The 19,624-nt window shown below is 35.0% G+C and overlaps 1 protein-coding gene across 1 annotated transcript; it reads right to left on the reverse strand.

The window, feature by feature from the left end:
• Window positions 1–18,165: 18,165 nt before the first annotated feature.
• On the reverse strand, window positions 18,166–19,143 carry LOC149152970 (uncharacterized). The gene has a single exon (XM_089443651.1). The coding sequence runs from the start codon at window positions 19,141–19,143 to the stop codon at window positions 18,166–18,168; it is 978 nt and encodes a 325-aa protein (XP_089299777.1).
• Between the last annotated feature and the right edge of the window lie 481 nt (window positions 19,144–19,624).

Below are 19,624 nucleotides of genomic sequence, written 5' to 3' on the forward strand. Positions count from 1 at the left end.
TAGTATCACATATCAAGACCTTCTCTACTGGTTCCTCTTTGGTTAAGACTGGAATCTTTACTTTCTTTGATTTCTTCAACATCTCTGCTGAACTGATGAATTCAAACTTTCTCTGCAAAAGAAACAGATGGTCGTAATAGAGGAGAAAATATGTTCCAAGATAATGCACAATACACAAGATTAACAGCAATTAAGCACAATAAGGGATATGAATTTGATATATTATGTTACCACGGATGAAATCCCTGAAGGATTCAACCATAACTGCTTTATTAATGATTTCGGCAACTACCAATCATGATCATTAAATGCCATAATGATATGTCACATCGCACATATTAATAATAGTTCTTTAAAGTAAATATCGTGACTTTCCCAATCAATGATTAGCAATAATCGCATATCGCAGATCGATAGGCCCAACTTTATGCTTTAGTCATTTCCTTCGTATAGCTCCGATTGCGATAAAGAGTGAGTTGTCATAGGGAGGCGGGATAATCTTTAAGAAATCAATAAATCATTTATTTCTCATTTACTAATGATTTATGCTCTTAAAACCCGCAAGCATTCGTTTAACCGTACTATTTCCACTTTATTGAAAAGCGTGCCTTTATTTATGATGATGAAATCGCATCGGCGGATCTCAAATGGGCATTCGTTATGTGTTTCGGGACCTTACCGATGCGTGATTGCGATCGGCTTGTCACATCGGCAAAGTTGTATGACCCCATGGAATGTTTCCTTAAGAAATTTGCGATATGCGCTTTCCGATTGTGTTATCACATCGGGGAATGCCAAAGGAAACATTAAGTCCATCTTTTAGCCAAAGGATGTGCACGATGCGATATGTTTCATTTATAGTTTATCTTATGACAAGGTTTTGTTTCGCATTTACATTGGATCGGACCTCATCATGAGGATTTTCATGTATCATATGGATTTTTTGGAAAATGCAATTGTTATTGAAGTTATCCTAATAGCAAAAAGACTTATTATTTAGAACTATTGATTTTAGCTATGTTTATTAAAAAAGGGACCCATTTCTTGTTAAAATTTTTATATAAAAATTTTGAAATGGGGAGGGTTGTTGTATAGCACAACAGATTTCTAATATTTTTCCCTTGGGTTTATTAATTCCCAATGGTTTATAATATCAAATTATTGGTTTTCTTCCTTCTTCAACTTTTTAATATTAATAATTCCTTGGGTTTATAATCCCTTGAGGTTTTATTGTTAATCCCTTGGGTTTATTATCCGTTTGAGGGTATTATATCAATCCCTTGGGTTCATTATTCCCTTGGGTTTATATTATTAGTCCCTTTTGTTTAATAATATTGTCTTAGGCTGATAGTCACTTGGGGTTTTAGTATTAATCCCTTGGGTTTATAATATCAATCACTTGGGTTTATTATTCCCGAGTCAAACATGGTTTATTATAATGTCGATCATGGCCCAACATGAAATTGTGATAGGAATTGTCTCAATATGTAAATCAATGATGGTCGATCATGTTTATTTTAATGTTTATAATATTAGTCCCTTGGATTTAATATTATTCCCTTGGGTTCATAATCCCTTTGGGTCTTAGTATTAATCGGTTCGTTTTACTATTCCTTTGGGTTTCTCATATTAATCCCAAGGGTTTGTTATTCCCTTAGGTTTATAATATCGATCATGGTAAACCATGATCGATTCTCGCATTCTGACAATGATTGTCTCACCATCAAAGTAAATCATCTTTATTTTGATGTTTGTAGTATTTACATTTGGATTTACCATTGTTAGGTTTATTGTATTAGGCCCTTCAGTTTAATATTATTCCATTGGGTTCATAATCCCTTGGGCTTTTAGTATTAATCCCTTGGGTTTATTGTTCATTGGGGTTTTAGTATTAATCCCTTGGGTTTATTGTTCATTTGGGTTTATAATATCAATCCCTTGGGTTCATTATTGCGTTTGGTTTATAATATCAATCATTGTAAACCATTTCCAATCATAGCCAAACATGGTCAATCATGGTTGAATGTCGCATTGTGACAAGATTTGTCTCACCATCAAAATAAACCATGTTTATTTTAGTGTTTGTAGTATTTATATTTGGGTTTACCAATGTTGGGTTTATAATATTAGTCCCATGCTTCAATGTTGTTGGGTCTATAGTATTAGGCCCTTCAGTTTAATATTATTTCATTGGGTTCATAATCCCTTGGTCTTTTAGTATTAATCCCTTGGGTTTATTGTTCATTGGGGTTTTAGTATTAATCCCTTGGGTTTATTGTTCATTTGGGTTTATAATATCAATCCCTTGGGTTCATTATTGTGTTTGGTTTATAATATCAATCATTGTAAACCATTGTCAATCATAGACAAACATGGTCAATCATGGTTGAATGTCGCATTGTGACAAGAATTGTCTCACCATCAAAATAAACCACATTTATTTTAGTGTTTGTAGTATTTATATTTGGGTTTAACAATGTTGGTTTTATAATATTAGTTCTTTGGTTGAATGTCACATTTTGACAAAGATTGACTCACCATGAAAATAAACCAGGTTTATTTTAGTGTTTGTAGTGTTTATAATTGGGTTTAACAATGTTGGGTTTATAATATTAGTCCCATGGGTGGTTTAATATTATTTCCATGGGTTCATAAACCCTTGGGGTTTTAGTATTTTCCTTTTGTTTATTATTCCTTTAGGTTTATAATATCAATCCCTTGGGTTTCTTATTCCCTTAGGTTTATAATATCAATCATGGTAAACCATTGTCAATCATAGCCAGCCATGCTTGAATGTCACATTGTGACAAGGATTGTGTCACCATGAAAGTAAATAATAATCCCTTGGGTTTATTGTTCCTTTGGGTTTATTACATCAATGCCTTGGGTTTATTATTCATTTGGGTTTATATGATTAGTCCCTTTTGTTTAATAGTATTTCCTTTGGTTCATAATCCCTCGGGGTTTTAGTATTAATCCCTTGGGTTTATAATATAAATCGCTTGGGTTTATTATTGGTGATTCAATCATGGTTTATTATGATGTCGACCATGGTCCAACATGGAATTGTCATAAGGATTGTCTTAATATGAATAATTCCTTGGGTTCATAATCCCTTGAGGTTTTTTTATGTTAATCCCTTGGGTTTATTATTCCTTTGGGTTTATTATATCAATCCCTTGGGTTCATTATTCCCTTGGGTTTATATTATTAGTCCCTTTTGTTTAATAATATTGCCTTAGGTTCATAATCCCTTGGGGTTTTAGTATTAATCCCTTGGGTTGTATAATATCAATCGCTTGGGTTTATTATTTCCGAGTCAAACATGGTTTATTATAATGTTGACCATGGCCCAACATGGAATTGTGATAGGAATTGTCTCAATATGTAAATCAATGATGGTCGATCATTTGTATTTTAATGTTTATAATATTAGTCCCTTGGATTTAATATTATTCCCTTGGGTTCATAATCCCTTGGGGTCTTAGTATTAATCCCTTCGTTTTATTATGCCTTTGGGTTTTTCATATTAATCCCTTGGGTTTATTATTCCTTTGGGTTTATTATATCAATCCCTTGGGTTTATTATTCCCTTAGGTTTATATTATTAGTCCCTTTTGTTTAATAGTATTCGCTTTGGTTCATAATCCCTTCGAGTTTTAAGTATTAATCCCTTGGGTTTATAATATGAATCGCTTGGGTTTATTATTCCTAAGTCAAACATGGTTTATTATGATGTCAACCATGGTCCAACATGGAATTGTCATAAGGATTGTCTCAATATGAAAATCAATGATGGTCCATCATGTTTATTTCAATGTTTATAATAGTTGTCTTAAGGTTTATATACGTTGGGTTTATAATATTAGTCCCTTGGGTTTAATATTTCTTTAAAAAAAAATGTTTAAATAAATCTCTTTCTGGCTGTAGGGAAATTGTGCTTAAGACATTAATAAATATTATTTACTATCACTTATTTGTCACTTAAATATATGTTGTGTCTTTAAATGAAGGACCTGGAAACTTGGTCTTTAATGCTTAGTACATGTATGACCAGAACATCTCAGACCATCGCAATCGCAATCGCAATCAATCGCAATCGCAATCAACCCTTTATGCACCCTTAATAATATTGGATTTATATATAAATCCTTTGTATCTACGCTTTTGAAAATATAACATAAAATGTGCTTTTCCCACTTTTAATATTGTTAGCACGACTGTTGAGGGATACCCCTCATCGCAATCGGCAATCGGCGTTTCCCCATATATATATATATATATATATATATATATATATATATATATATATATATATATATATATATATATACATTATATCGTTGATATGACGGACTCGCCACAGTCATGAAACGTAATACATAGGCTTTCAAGTCCAGCTTACCCATATCGCAATCGGTAATCATTTCTATTATAATCTCTTTATAATTGAAATATATAAAATGTGCAATCATAAAAAGACTTTTCAACATGCCAGACCTAACAGGACTTACAACCATAATGAATATACCTTTCGGGTCCAGCCCGCGATTGCAAATCGCAATCGCTGATCATTGAATGCACCAACATACGTATTCAACGTTTTACGGAGCCATCGGGCTATTAAAACATAATGTAAATATGTTTCAGGTCTGGCTTACCCATATCGCAATCGCCAATCATTGAATGCACCAACATATGTATTCAACACCTTGTGGACCCGTCGAGCTTTTAAACATAACATAAATATGTTTCAGGTCCGCCACCATTAATTGCAATCAGCAATCTTTAATATGTACATACATATAACTGCGGACCCATCAGGACTTTACAAGAAAATATAAATGCGTTTCAGGTCCGCACTGCTCATCGCAATCAGGAATCGGTGATTCCTATGGTAATAACCTACCTACTGCACTTTTGCAATTGCGATTTATTTTCATTATATATATATATATATATATATATATATATATATATAAGGGGACCACTCCATATAACTTCTTATATTATGAGTTGATTTAATTCTTGCCTATATCGGGGTCGATTCTTTTACACCTCTTTCTTTTGCCATTTCAATGTATAATAAACAAAATACTTCATTTCCCTTGGACTTTGCAGATGTAAAGAAAAATAAGAATAATATAAACTCCTAATAATATTATAATAATATTGATTATATTATTATTATAATAATTATTATATTTGTATATTATTATAAAATTTAATAACAATATAATATTATTATAATATTATAATCAATTATTATTATTATTATTATTATTATTATTATTATTATTATTGTTATTGTTATTATTTTTTTTATTTTATATTATTAAACTATTTATATAATATAATGATAATATAATATTATTATGAGCTATTCTTATTATTAATTAATATATATGAGGAGTTTATATAATTATAGTTATTAATAATCCTAAATACTGATAATAATTAACCTTATGTATACAAACCCTAAGATAAATATTAAAAATACTAAAACCTAAGAATAATAATAATAATTAAAAATACTAATATTATTATGAGTTTATATTATTATAATAATATAAACATAATAATCATAAATATATAAGAATATAAGAATCACAAATAATAAATAATTGGTCTTTTATGGTTCTTATTATAATAATATTGATTATAATATTATTATAATAATAATTATATTGGTATATTATTATAATAATATAATATTATTATAATATTATAATCAAATATTATTATTATTATTATTATTATTATTAATTTTATATTATTAGGTTATTTAAATAATATAAAAAAAATCTAATATTATTATGAGCTATTCTTATTATTAATTAATATATATTAGGAGTCTATATAATTATTATAATATTAATATAACATTTATACAGTAATATATATAAGTAATCTGGTTGTTAATATTTATATAGTTATTAATAATCCTAAATACCCATAATAATTATTAATGTGGTTGATATATGCTTATTATACATCTATCGGTGTATATCAACCATATTTACCTTGGTAAATATCGTTGTGCTAGTGATATAACAACAGGATTAAAATAAAAGAAAGTATTTATAAATAAATTTAAAAGAAATAATTAAAATATTATATAAATGCCATAGATTATCATAAAGACAAGATAAGTTTTAATTATAAAATTATATAAAATAAAATATAGATTAATTTGAAAATTAAAACTAAAAGGTAAAAAATCAAACTCAAATAGAAATAGGTAAATAATGAAAAAAAACATAACAAATATTTTAAAATTAGTAAATAATTTTTTATAAATTGTTATTATTTTAAATGATTAATTTATAAACAATATTTTATTTTGGATATATATTTTTAAAATATATGATAAATAAATAACTTTGGAAGAAAATGAATTTCAAAATACATTATTATAAAAATTATATAATTAAACAAAATAAAATTATTTTATATCTTATTATATATTATTTTTAAAATAATATTTTATTTAAGTATTACAAAGATTATAAAAGTAGTTCACAAATATTTTAGAAGTAGTCAACAAAATATTTTAGAAGTAGTCAACAAAATATTTTAGAAGTAGTCAACAAAATTTGTAAATGATATAAAGTTGATGTATATTTTTAAAAGTAGTGGAAAAAGATTTTAAAATTAATTAACAAATTAATATTTTTTAAAAACAAAATTTTATATTGGCTGAATATCTTAAATAATAGAAGACAAAAATTACAGACTCCAACCTACATAATAAGGATTGGAGCATATCAATTAACCTCTATCAATAATACTTTGTTTAAATTAAATTTCTATTACATAAGATATAAGATAAAAAGTTGCATACCAACCTTCATATGAAGGATCACATCATATCAATTAGCCTCCATTCACATGTTCATGATTTTGTACAACATGTCAATTAGCCTCCATTCACATGATAATGATTTTGTACCATGTGAATGTATTGTTTATTTGTTTAATTTTAATTTTATAATATAATATTAGAAATCATTTATATTTAAGTAAAATATTGTCTTTAAATATTTGTTTTCAATATAACATAAATTAAATTATTAGTAATTTTATATATATAATTGTACATATTTATTTAATCAAATCTAAAAATATATAAATATATAAGAATAAAATATTAAAAACATTAATATTGTAATTCAATAATGAAGATATTTATTATTAAGTAACCAAACTATCCCACTTCAAGTGGCTATAATAAAGATAAGATACATAACAATAAAATAAATACTTCAACCATCTCACTATAAATATATTTAATCAAGTAAATAAATTAATTTAATTTAGAGAGGTAGAGCAACACCTTGAAGTTCTAGCTCTCCTTATAGAAATAGTGACTTGAAAGTATAATAGGAGGATGGGGATCTAAGTGGAAACTCTATTTCTCAATAATAATGCACAAAAAACAACAATGTAAACAATACTAGCACGACAAGCTAAACAATGTTACCATTTGTTACTAATTTTTATTTTTGAAAAGTGTGGGATCAAAAACCAAAAAAACAACTAATTTGAAGAGAAAGGAAAAGACTTTTTTGTATTATTATTGATGTAAAAATATTAAAAAAATATTTCTCAATGGTTAGCAAAGAACTCTCTTTAATTATGAAGCAATTTCAATAATAATTGTTGCCCTTATTAAATGGTTAGATGAAGGGGGAAACTAGGCACCATAACATGAAGAAGAGCAATTGGGCACCTCAATCCTTGAGGTGCTTGGTCAACCTAATGCTAATATCTGGTTAACTTGTTGAAATAATTGGTGATAGCCTTTATTTATAAATTTTATTGGGTCCAAAGTCAACCTTGAATGTTGAACCCCATCCATGTCAATGTAAGAAATCCAAGTATGGATAAACACCCTTAATTTGAATGAGTTTGTTCCACTTAGCATTGGTTCCAATCAACTAAGAATCGTCTAGACATGACTATCTCATAAATGGGTTGGGGAAATTTCCAAATTCATGTTCCAACAATGATTGAATTTTTTTCCAAATATAAGAGTGCAATTACATGTTGGATAAATGAATAGTAGTGTAGTGTTCTAGTTGTCAAATTGAAACTTGACCAATGAATTTTTTTATTATAATTAAAACATTTCCTTACATGTTTTGACCTGCATAGGTCGTCTTTTGAACGATTTGTGATGTGTTAAAAAATAAAAAACACTTCACTATCGCAAAGGACACAAATGGCATAAAAATAGGTGTCCCTAGATGTGTGATGTTAGGAGAGAATCACATACCCAAAAGGCATCTTGTGATTATTTCTATAAAATCAAATGAGTAAGAGATGAAATTAGGAGAACCCATATTGGAGATACGAGCGACACTACTTGGAAAACATGAGGAATGAAGTTATATAAAGTAGGTGTTAGGGTCCTATGACTACAAATCTTGGTCATGTTAGTCTTTATATTTATATAAGGTTAATTTGTAATTTGCGGTGTCCCTTCTTGGTGAGATAGCTTTGATGACACTTAGAGAGGGTGGTTTTGGTATAATGATATAATATTATGTGTGAGAAACTTATGTACATGCTTATATTCTATAGACCTCATTTGGGTCACCTAGTTGTTGTGTGCTTAGGATAATATCTATGGTTATGAGTATAAGAATTGATTTTGGTTAAGAGCATATTATCGATGTTTTCTCTTTTGGTATCTTAGTTTGGTAGTAGGTGTATGACATGGATGTTGATTCAACATTGATACACATAGATCCATGGATGATCATGGTTATGTGGAACATATGGTTAATTATGATTTATGGATGATACATGATTTATATGATTATATATGTTTAATCTTGTAATGAGCAAGATGTGGCAGGGGACATAGTTATTTGCAAACAAGGATGCTCAAATTTTAAATGGCTACAGAAGTCATTTCTCTAGAACCAAAATGGCTGTGGAAGTCATGCACAATCTTTGGTAAAATGTGAATAAGTTAATTATGAAATTCACTAATTCCTTTGATCTATGAGATTGTGATGTGTGCAGGTCTTGGAACAAGGCCTTACCAATGAATCATCAAATGGGTATGAGCTCATAATTAGTACCTTAAGGTGAAGCACGAAGTTTCAAAGCATGGTATATGAGAAGACATGCATCAGGGGAATTTTGAGGTCTAAAATGGGCCTCCTAAGAAAAATGTACAGCCAAAATAAAATTTATAAGGACCAACAGGATTCAAGATGATGATGTCAACCATGTGGGATGATTCACCATTTTTGGAGTAAAAAACTTAACAATATTAAAAAATAATAAAACTACTTCTTTTAACTCATATTTTCAACTTATCTCCCTAAGGTTTTACTCAAATTTCAAGTGGGAGTACGTGCTGGATGAAAAATTTAGTTCCTCATCCAAGGAGTACCCATGTTACATACTTTCGATGGACCCTGCTACACGAAAAATGAGAAATACATGAAAAACGTGATTGCAATCATGTTTTTAATGTATTTCTCTTTTTTCATGTAGAAAGGTCCATAGAAAGTATGCAACATGGGTACTCCTTGGATGAGGAACCAAATTCTGAATCCAATGAGTGTTTCCACCCAAAATTTGAGTAAACCCATATGGAGATAAGTTGAAAATACGAGTTGAAAAAATAGTTTTTTCTTTTTTCCCTCTAAAATTTGATGATGTAAACTAATATTATTTTATTATTTCCACTATTATTTTATAATTTCCTTAGGAGGCCCATTTTAGACCTCAAGATTCCCCTAATGGAAATTAGGGAACGAAGTCCTAAATCCATGAAATATAAAAATTTGGAGTCTTGTGTCTATAATAAAATGTTTAGGGCGCGAAGTTATAAATATTTAAAAAAATCAAGGTGTGGAATATTGGATCTCTAGAGTAGATCAGGGCGCGGAATCCTCAATATACTAAAGCATGGGGATGCATGCAATACCGGTGCAGAGTCCCTATTCCCCAGAATAAAAATACCACTCATGGGAAGCTCAGGGACGGATTTCCTTAATACAAGCTATTTTCTAACAATCCTAGAGTGACTTTCTAAAAATAGAAATTCATGCATAGCATCTCAAGCATGACTTTCCAAAAATCCTAAATCACCTTGCAAAAATTGGCAATCAAGTATAGTTGAAGGAAAATCACTTAAATTATCATTAATCAATCCTAATAGTTCAATCTCGACTTAATACTCAATATTATTAATATTATTATTATTTTTTATGAGACTATGATATTATTATTAAAAGGGAATTACAAGTCACCTTCATCTCCTTAATCACTTCACACCTCTCTCCATGATGACTCTCATGGCTTTATGTAAATATCTCTCTTTAAATAATACATTACACTCTATTTTATGCACTCATCAAAGAATGACATATTCCTCTTACAAATTAAAGACATGTAATAAAATATTCCTCGTACACATTAAAGACATGTCATAAAATATTCCTCTTACACTCTCTTTAATGCATAAGTTACAGTCTCCTTAACTAAGGCATGCATACCTCTCCTTAATGGAATGAGTTACACTCCTATAAATGGAATACAAGGCATGCATATTACTCCTCCTTTATGACAAGAATTTGTTGCTCCTCCTATATATGTGTCTCATGTATTCTCACTTAGGGGGAGAGGGAGGTGCATTGTGATACCAAGAGTTGGAGAGATTTGAAAAATATTATGAGAGTGAGAGACTTGGAGAGTAGCCAATTTCTTTCGAAATGATTTTGAAATTCCTAAACTAAATTACTATGTAGCTCTACCTAGTGGAGCTGACCATGAGTGGTGTTGGGAGGAAGTGAAACTTATCTTCCTCAACTTGCCTTGGATATCTCTCTACTGCTATATTTTGGTACTTTTTGTGAGCTCTTACAGCTCGGGGGTTCCAGGGGGAGAAGTTCTCCCTGGATATGGTTGGGTGGAAAACTAGATGGTTCAAATGAGTTGGTTAAGGGATCAAAGATGGATCATATTCTCAGCGATTGGAGTTGAATATCTCTTCAGGTATAATTTTTATTGTCCTAAAATTATAGTATAGCTTTAGCATAAAATAAAAAGTAGAAATTTAAATTATTGTAAGAATCTAATTTTTGTTTAAGCTTATGTTATTTGGAATCTTATTGGATAGTTGAAAATGAAGACTAAGAGTGGTCTATATGAATGGATGTTTAGATCTCAAGATGTTATGGAATTATTAATTTTTATTCTATTGTACTAACATTGGTATTGTACCATTTGAGAAAGGAAAGACAAATATTGTTGAAGGTAATGGAAATAATGAAATTACAAAGGACTTGGGTAAGAGTTCATGAGTTATGGTTTTGTTTCATGTAATTAGAGACATGTTTTAGAAAGGGTTTCAGGATATTTTGCAAAGTGTTTGACAAAATCTGTGAATGAGAAATGTTATTATTATTTTTATCATTATGCATGAATAAGTGTTAAGTTGCAACCTACCAGAGCAGAAAATGGATGCATACCTAAAATATACCGGGAGGATTCACTAGATCAGTCGTTGAAATAAAAATGTTAAAAAAAAAACAAGATGGAAGACAAGAGTTTTAAAGAAAATCATTGAGGTAATTTTCAATCATTATGTATTGCGATAGTTCAAGATGCTTGCCATGGATTTGTAGAAATGATTGAATGAAAATAATGTCTGATGAATATCAAAGCCCTTCAGTTCACTTGTAGTGGATGAAATGATTTTAAAAGGCATTTAGACAATACATAAGTAATTATAATTTAATTATAGGTTATTATTTGTTTTTCATAGTTGTATATTTAAGCTCGCATGCCATCTGTTTGACAAAAATTGTAAATGAAATTCCTAGAGTCAACATATTTGCTAATTTTTAAAAATGCATTTATGCGTGGTTTCATACCGATTCAGGACAACATCAGGGGATATATGTGCCATAAGACCTATAACCCTGGATTTAATTCCAAAAATACACTTTTCAAAACCCAAATTGTAAATCTAGGCAATTTTACAGATTGTTGCTGCCAACTTTGTGTGCCTGTTGTCAAGTTTTGGTGAAAGAATAAGATGATTTATTCATTGTTTTAATATTTTTTCATTTGAAGAATTAATATATAAATTTTATGAGCTAAATAGGTTGAGGGAGAATCTTATATTCTTGTCAAATTTCCTTAAGAGATTGTGGCTTCCAAGTGTTTGACAAAATGCCTCCATCGCTGTAGATTGCATGTTTGCAAAGTGTTTGTTAAAATGCCTCAATTGATATAGATTGCATGCTTGCAAAGTGTTTGTAAAAACTTCAATGGATGTAGTTTTTGTGCATACAAATTGTTAGAGTAAATGTCCTACTTATTGTAGCTTTTATGCACTAGAAAATTTATGAATATATTATTTAATGGATGTAGCTTCCTATGTCTACAAGTTTTTGTATGAATGTGAAAATGAATTCAATAAGTTGTTGAAGTGTGAATAGGGAATAAGGTAGGTGTTACTTTTATTATCTAAAGCCTTCATTTAAAAAATGGTTGTTGTTGGAAACAATTTTACAATGACTAATTCTGTAGGAATTTGTGAAAATGAGCATAATAAGTTTTGTATGAATGGCATGTATTCATGGGTGCATTCTTGTGCTTCAATGACTGTAGAAACCAACTATTTGTGCCCAATTTATGCAAGTCCATTGATTTACTTGACACATTTTGAAAAATAATATGCTTCTGAATTGGTAACATTAATTTCTCTTGCTGCAACATTCATTATAAAATTATCACGATTGAGGCATTAGCTTAATAATTGGGATTCAGAATTTTAATTGACGAATTTTTAAATGTTGTTGGGTCAATATATTTGGTGATATTAAGGGAAAGTTATCTCTGACTTCTTATGTTATATTCTTGCATTGAAATAGTTGAAGGAACATGATTACATGATAGCTAAGTTAGTCATATTATGAGTAAACCAAAAAAAAAAAATGAGTAATATTATTCAATGTGACCTTTACTTCTCTATACTATTGATGGTTGGTAAGGCGGGACCTTATATATGGTATCGGAGCTAGGTTAAAACACTAGGGCCTAATGGGCTAATATTCTTGCTTGTAGGTTGATGCATAAATGGTTATTTTTCATGCATGTTGAATTATTGTCTATGTTGACTTGGAAGCATATTGGTTGCATAAAGGATATTATTATTATTATGCCATTTAGAAACTCGTGAAAGAAAAAGAATGGCTTCTTATATTCCTTTATATTTTTGTTAAGAGAAATGATAAGAAATATGATAAAGGACTTAAAGACATGTTGGGAAAAGATGTGCTTGCAAAGTTGGGGTTAAACCCAAGCATGTGAATGGTTTGATTTTCAATGGGTGAGTGAGATATGTGGAGTGGATGCATGGTTGCATATATGTTTAATGCATCATTATCAATGTGATATGTGCCTACTAGCCATCTCTACTAGTTGAAATTGTATCTACCAATAAAAATGTTAGCCTAATCTAAACTATTGTATGATGGCCTTGGTGTGTATTCTTTGAGCAGGTGTAACAAGTGTAAGGCCAATATTCAATTAACATGATGATTGAGTTTTTCATGTTAATTTTGACTCTTTTCTTTTTTCTTTTTTTTATCGTTGAAACTACGCTACTTCTATTATTTACAGTAACAACAGCAAGCAATTACATCCAGGTTTACAAGTCGACAGAGGCCTGGGGTGGCACTCTGGATCATAGAGATTCACTAAGACATCTACCCGCGCAGGGGCATTCTCCTTTGTAACTAAGCGCCCACGCAGGGGTGATATCATTGAACCCACAACTGAAGCTGGAAGCCCACGCAGAGCTGTGGAACTTTGAAAACCAAACAAAACGAAAATGTCTATCCCACGCAGGGGCAAAAGAGAGAAGTTGAAGAAATTCATCAGAGTCCCTCGCAGGGGAATGGACATGCATTGAACAACATAATTGACTAACCAAACAAAACTATTCACGCCTGACATTAAGCATTGTTGATAGGGGAAGCAGTTAACAAAAAAACCTGAGCTCGGGCTGAGGACTGAAACTTGCTTGAGCCAGCATCTATTCATCCGAATCTTCTTCCGAATCTTCCGGGTAAATCCAGTATTCGCCTTCTGGTGGGGGTCCCCAGTCATACTTGGCTTTGCCTTTCGCTGGTGCTGGTTGAGAGGCTGGTGGAGCAGCTCCTGGCTCAGATTGTGCCCCAGCTTTTTCCTCAGCAGCCTTGGAGCTCTCTGCAGGATGAGTTGGGGCACTGGGTTGCTCCCCCCCTTCTTCTTTCGCCTCTTCCATGAATAATACTGAAACATGAGCTTGAATGCTGGAATTACCTTGGGCGTTGCTGAAAGAGAAAATCGTTGTGCCAAACGCAGGTAGCGGGGCAGCTCTTGGGTCCTGCGGTCTGGCATCCAGAAATTGCTGCGACTGGATGGGGTTGGCTTCCTCCACCCTGTGGCACAGACAGCGGCAACAATTTGAAGACGGGTTAACCGGGGGGCGTGAGGTTCCGCCTCGTCCTGTACCGCGACGACTGAAGGGCCTCTGTCTCGGCGCCATGGTTTCCAAACTACCTGCAATCCCTTTTGCTGCCCGTTCACCGCTTCCGTGAACCAGAGGGAGTCTTCGTGCCTGCGCTCTGAGCCTTGACGCACAGAGACCCTCCTCCACAAATCGAACAGACAAACATTCCCAATTCTCTCCAGTCTTATGCTGCAATGGTATGCATTGGTTCTGGTGAGCCATAACTCGCCTCTGCCACAGTGTATGGAGCGCAGCTGCTTCCATAAATGGCCGTCCCCTCGATCTCTAGCTCTCACGCTTGCCCACCAGGGCGGCGTGGAGCATTTAATTCCAAGTTTGAGCTTGAGCCCGCCCATGTAGACCATGTGGCGTACTATCCTCCCCCTGCGTGGCACCCGCATCCGGGTAGGCGTTGTCATTTTGGAGAAGCTTGTCCAGTTCCTGGGCTTGAGCATTGTCTGAGATCACTGTTGGGCCCCCTGTGAGGAGTGTATGTTTATGGTCTGCCCCTATGTTGGCAAGAAGGTCGGCGACTTTGTTGCCTTCTCTTTTTGTGTGAGAAAAAGAGATTGCCCTGTTGCTGCGTAGGGCTTGTTCAATTGCTTCTAAACATGCTGCCAGTCGCCAACTGTTTGTGATTTTTTTCACTTGAGAGCCATTCTGCATTTTTTTGGCCATGTTTATAAGAATCTGGGAATCTCCTTCCACAATCAAGGGCTGCAATTGGAGGTTTTCAGCTAGGAGGAGCCCTTGCCAAAGTCCTTCTATTTCCGCTGAATTGTTTGTATCCCAGCCCAGAGATCCCAAAAATATTTTCAAGGGTGTGCCTTCATGATTTCTGAGGATGCCTCTAAAGCCTGCTTTTCCGGGATTGCCTTTGGAGGCTCCATCGAAATTGAGCTTGTAAGAGTATTTAGGTGGGGCACTCCAGGTATCTTTGCTTGAATCACTGCTAGTGGAGATACTATTCCCATGTTGGGATTGAGGGATGTTCAATTGCCAGTTGCTTAATATACCTTTCTCATTATCCAGAGAGGGAAAATCTTCCCTTGTCCAGGATTGGAGGTTCAGCGTTTCATTCAGGTTCCCACATAGTTTGATCCAGACCTCCTCAATCCTTGTGCTTTGATTTTTGAAGATCCGCTTATTCCTTTCTTTCCATATACTCCAGGATATGAGGCCCGGTAGCAAATTCCATAAGCAATTGAGGAGTTCACTCTTATAAAGGTTCTGCGGCCAGTGTCTTAGTGTTTCAGTGATGTCGTCTTGTGTTCTACATCTTTTTTGACATCTGAAGCCCGCCTTTTCCCATAGTTGATTAGCTAGGGGGCAGGTATCCAAGAGGTGTTGAAGCGTTTCCTCATTTTGGCCACAGTTGGGGCATCGCGAGGGTCCATGAAAATTCCTTCTTCTTAATTTATCCCAAGTGAGGATTCTTTTGTGACTGACTAGCCACAAGAAATAGGAGATCTTGGGCCATGAACCGAAGCTCCATATTTTGCTCCAAATGGGGTCAGGGTGGATATTGTTGTTACAGAGTATCTTATAAGCTTCTGAAGTAGTGAAGTCACCTTTTGGGAGATATCCCCATCTCAGGATGTCGGCTGCTTCATTATATCGGATTCTTCTTTTATCCAGCTCCTTCTCTAGAACCCCTGTATTCTGCACATATGTGGTAGTGGCCCATTGATTTCCATGATTCCACTTCCTGAATCCATGTTCCGTTTCTGGCCCCCAGTAGTTGTGGATCTTTTCTTGCTGCTGCTCTTGCCTGACTTGTTCCAAAGGTAAATGGAGGGTGTGAATGAGCTTTGGCATCTGATTCCAAGCATCTGTCCAAAACCTTGCTGTTTGACCATTTCTCACTTCCCAAAAGCTGTGTTGCTGTATTAAGTGGTAGTGCTGTTTGGCCGCGTTCCATACAAGCGAGCCTTTCTCCCAGGGGATGAACCGGATGAGCTCCTCCTGGGGTCTGTTGTTAGCATATTTAGCTGTCCAGATTCTGGCCCAAGGCTTTTCCGGATTAGTAATCCAGTGCCACCAAATTTTTACGCTCATGATGGCATTACTGTGCTCCGGATCCCTCAGCCCTATACCTCCTTTTTCTTTTGGCTGGCATACTGTTGGCCACTTGACCAGGGCCCATTTCCTATTGGTTGCTGTTCCTCCCCAGAGAAAGCTGCGTTGAAGCTGCCTAATTCTCTTCAGGGCCCAATTGGGGGCTGCAAGAATTGAAAATAGGTACAGCGGCATGGCTTGGAGGACAGATTTAATGAGCACCACTCTACTAGCTAGGTTGAGAGATCTATGAGTCCAAGAGCTGAGCCGGGATTCCATTTTCTCTATGAGAGTGCGCCAAGCGGAGTGCTTTAGAGCTGAGGCTGTAAGAGGGGCTCCAAGGTATTTTGAGGGGAGAGAGGCGCTGGGGAATCCAGGATGCGAATGATAGCAGATTTTACAAGTGGAGGCGTATGAAAAAAGAAAATCTGCGATTTGGTACAATTTACCTTCGTGCCTGAAGCTTCAGCAAAGTCAGTGAGCAAGGATTTGAGGCGGGCAGCTTCCTGGGCTGAAGGGTAGCCAAAAAGCATGGTATCATCAACAAATTGCTGATGTGAGGTGGCTGGGGAGTTGTGAATGGAAAGGCCCTTGAGATGATGAGATTGGAGAGCTTGTTTGATGTGACGTCCTAGTCCTTCTGCCATGAGGACAAAAAGGAAGGGGGATAGGGGGTCCCCTTGCCTGATTCCCCTTGAAGGTTTGAAAGGCTTTGAAGGGATGCCATTTACTAGGATGGAGAACTGAGACGAGTTTATCAGACTCATAACCCATCGAATCCACATAGCGCTAAAACCAAAAGCTTTTAACATTTGCTGTATAAAGGTCCAGCTGAGTTTATCGAAAGCTTTTGAAAGATCTAGTTTAAGGAGCATACCTGCCTGTTTGGACTGCTTGAGGGAGTGGATGATTTCATGCGTGAGAAGAATGCCATCCAAAATTTGTCTGCCCTCCACATAGCCTGATTGTTCCTGAGATATGAGCAACGGTAGCAGAGGCTTCAGCCGATTGGCTACTACTTTAGAAACGACTTTGTATATAACATTACAAAGAGCAATCGGCCTGTATTTGTCAGGCGTGATGGCTTCCTTCTCCTTAGGGATCAGGGCTATGAACGTTGTGTTGAGAGCTGGTAGCATCCAGTGGAGGGCTCTCGATTCTTCCACCATTTGCCAAACCTCTTGTTTGATCAGCTCCCAAAAGGTGTGAAAGAACGTGGATGTGAATCCGTCGGGCCCTGGTGCTTTTCCTTCTTTGAGCTGGAACATCGCTTCATCTACCTCCTGAGGCGATATTGGGCGAAGGAGAAGCTCATTGTGTTCTTCCTTGACGATTCTGGGCACGTTGCTAGTGATTTTTTCGATTGCTATTCTCCTGTCTCCTTCGGGCTCCTGTAGTATCTGATTGAAGTGATTACGTAATTCTGCTTCTATTTCCTCATGCTTTTCTAGCTTTTCTCCTCCTTGCTTCTGGATGAATGGGATATTATTATGCATTCTTCTCTGTATTGTGGTTCTATGGAAGAATTTGGTGTTGCGCTCTCCTTCCTTCAACCATCTTATTCGGGATTTTTGCTTCTAGTATACCTCCTCCTGCTTCTGCCTGTCCTGAAGCTGACTATGGATGCGCCTTTCCTGTTCTAGAGTCCCTTCAGTGTGCCCTTCTGTGATTATCTTCTGATGGAGGTCTGTTAGTTCCAAGTTGAGAGATTGCTGAGCTTTGAAGATGTCTCCAAAGGTTTCTCTGTTCCATCTCTTTAGGTGGCCTTTGAGGTACCGGAGCTTCTGCTGAAATTGATACATCTTGGATCCCTCTGGAGGAGTGAAGGAGGTCCATATGGATTTTACAAAGTCTTTGAACTCAGGGTGCGTGATCCAAAAACCTTCAAAGCGGAAGGGTCTGCGCGTTTGATCCCCAGGTCGTTGCCATTGAAGAGCTATCGGCCAGTGGTCCGAGCCCGTGTGCTGAAGTATAGCTGCTGAAAAATCTCCTCCCAAATGAATCGCATTATCTGAGATGAGGATGCGATCGAGTTTGGAGGCGATTTGGTGTTTTCCAGCTCTGCGGTTGCTCCAGCTGAACGTGCCATTGCAGAATGGCATGTCTATGAGGGAGGCATTTTGTATGAAGTTCTTGAAGTGGTTGGTTTCTTGTTCCAGTCTGTTCCTCCCTCCTTTCTTTTCCTCTAGCTTTGTGATCATGTTGAAATCTCCCCCGACAATCCATAGAGGGTACCTTCTGTTGTTGTTCAGTGCCTCTATGGTATTTAGAAGTGCTATTTTGCTCCCTGTGTCCTGTGGGAAGTACACATTTGAGAGGTTGCCATGAACATTCGTGCCCAGAATGTGAAAAGCCGCCTGTATTAGATGGTGGGAGGCGTGGAAATCTGAGAGATCTATTGCTTGTTCATTCCATGCAATGGCTAACCCCCCTGATGCTCCAGATGCGTCTACTGCCACTGAGCGGCAACCTGGCCATGCCTTCGTGAGGATGCTACCTAAGGTATTACTGTTACATTTTGTTTCCTGGAGGAAGCATATTTGTGGCTTCTCCATTTTAATCATGTTTTTTAGCATTCTTAGTTTCCCTGGGCTGTTGAGCCCTCTTAAATTCCAGGAGACTAGCTTCATGGTTCACTATTTGCAGTGGGTTTGTAATACTTTGTCAATTTCGCATACCTTCCAGAGTCTAGCAGGAGCCTCCCGATCTCAATGGTTCTCTGCAGATCTGTTTTCCTTCCTCTTTTCTTTGATTCTTTTGGGGGTTGGCTTCCATCCCATTGGCTTCCGGGTTGAATCCCTAGTTGTTGCTGCTGATAAGCTCTGGAAATGACTACCTCCAGCTTATTGAGTTGGGATTCAGTGATGTTGTCATAGGTTTTTGTTTTGCATGCTAACTCCAGCTCTAGAATGTTCAATCCATTCAGGTCGATGCTCTCAGGTTCTTCTTCCATAGGTTTCACCTGATTGCCCTCTTCCTCGTTTGGCATTGTGCTTGAAGGTGGGTTCATCGTGCTCCCCGGCTCCATTTCCTTGT

The sequence above is a fragment of the Pinus tabuliformis genome, chromosome 9 (genome assembly GCF_031772625.1).
Source record: "Pinus tabuliformis cultivar Carrire ecotype Pingquan chromosome 9, CPIR1, whole genome shotgun sequence".
In the NCBI taxonomy this organism is placed as follows: Eukaryota; Viridiplantae; Streptophyta; class Pinopsida; order Pinales; family Pinaceae; genus Pinus; species Pinus tabuliformis.

Coding starts and splice junctions, on each gene's coding strand:
- LOC149152970 (XM_089443651.1), bottom strand. CDS start 19,143: ATGGAGAAGCCACAAATATGCTTCCTCCAGGAAACAAAATGTAACAGT.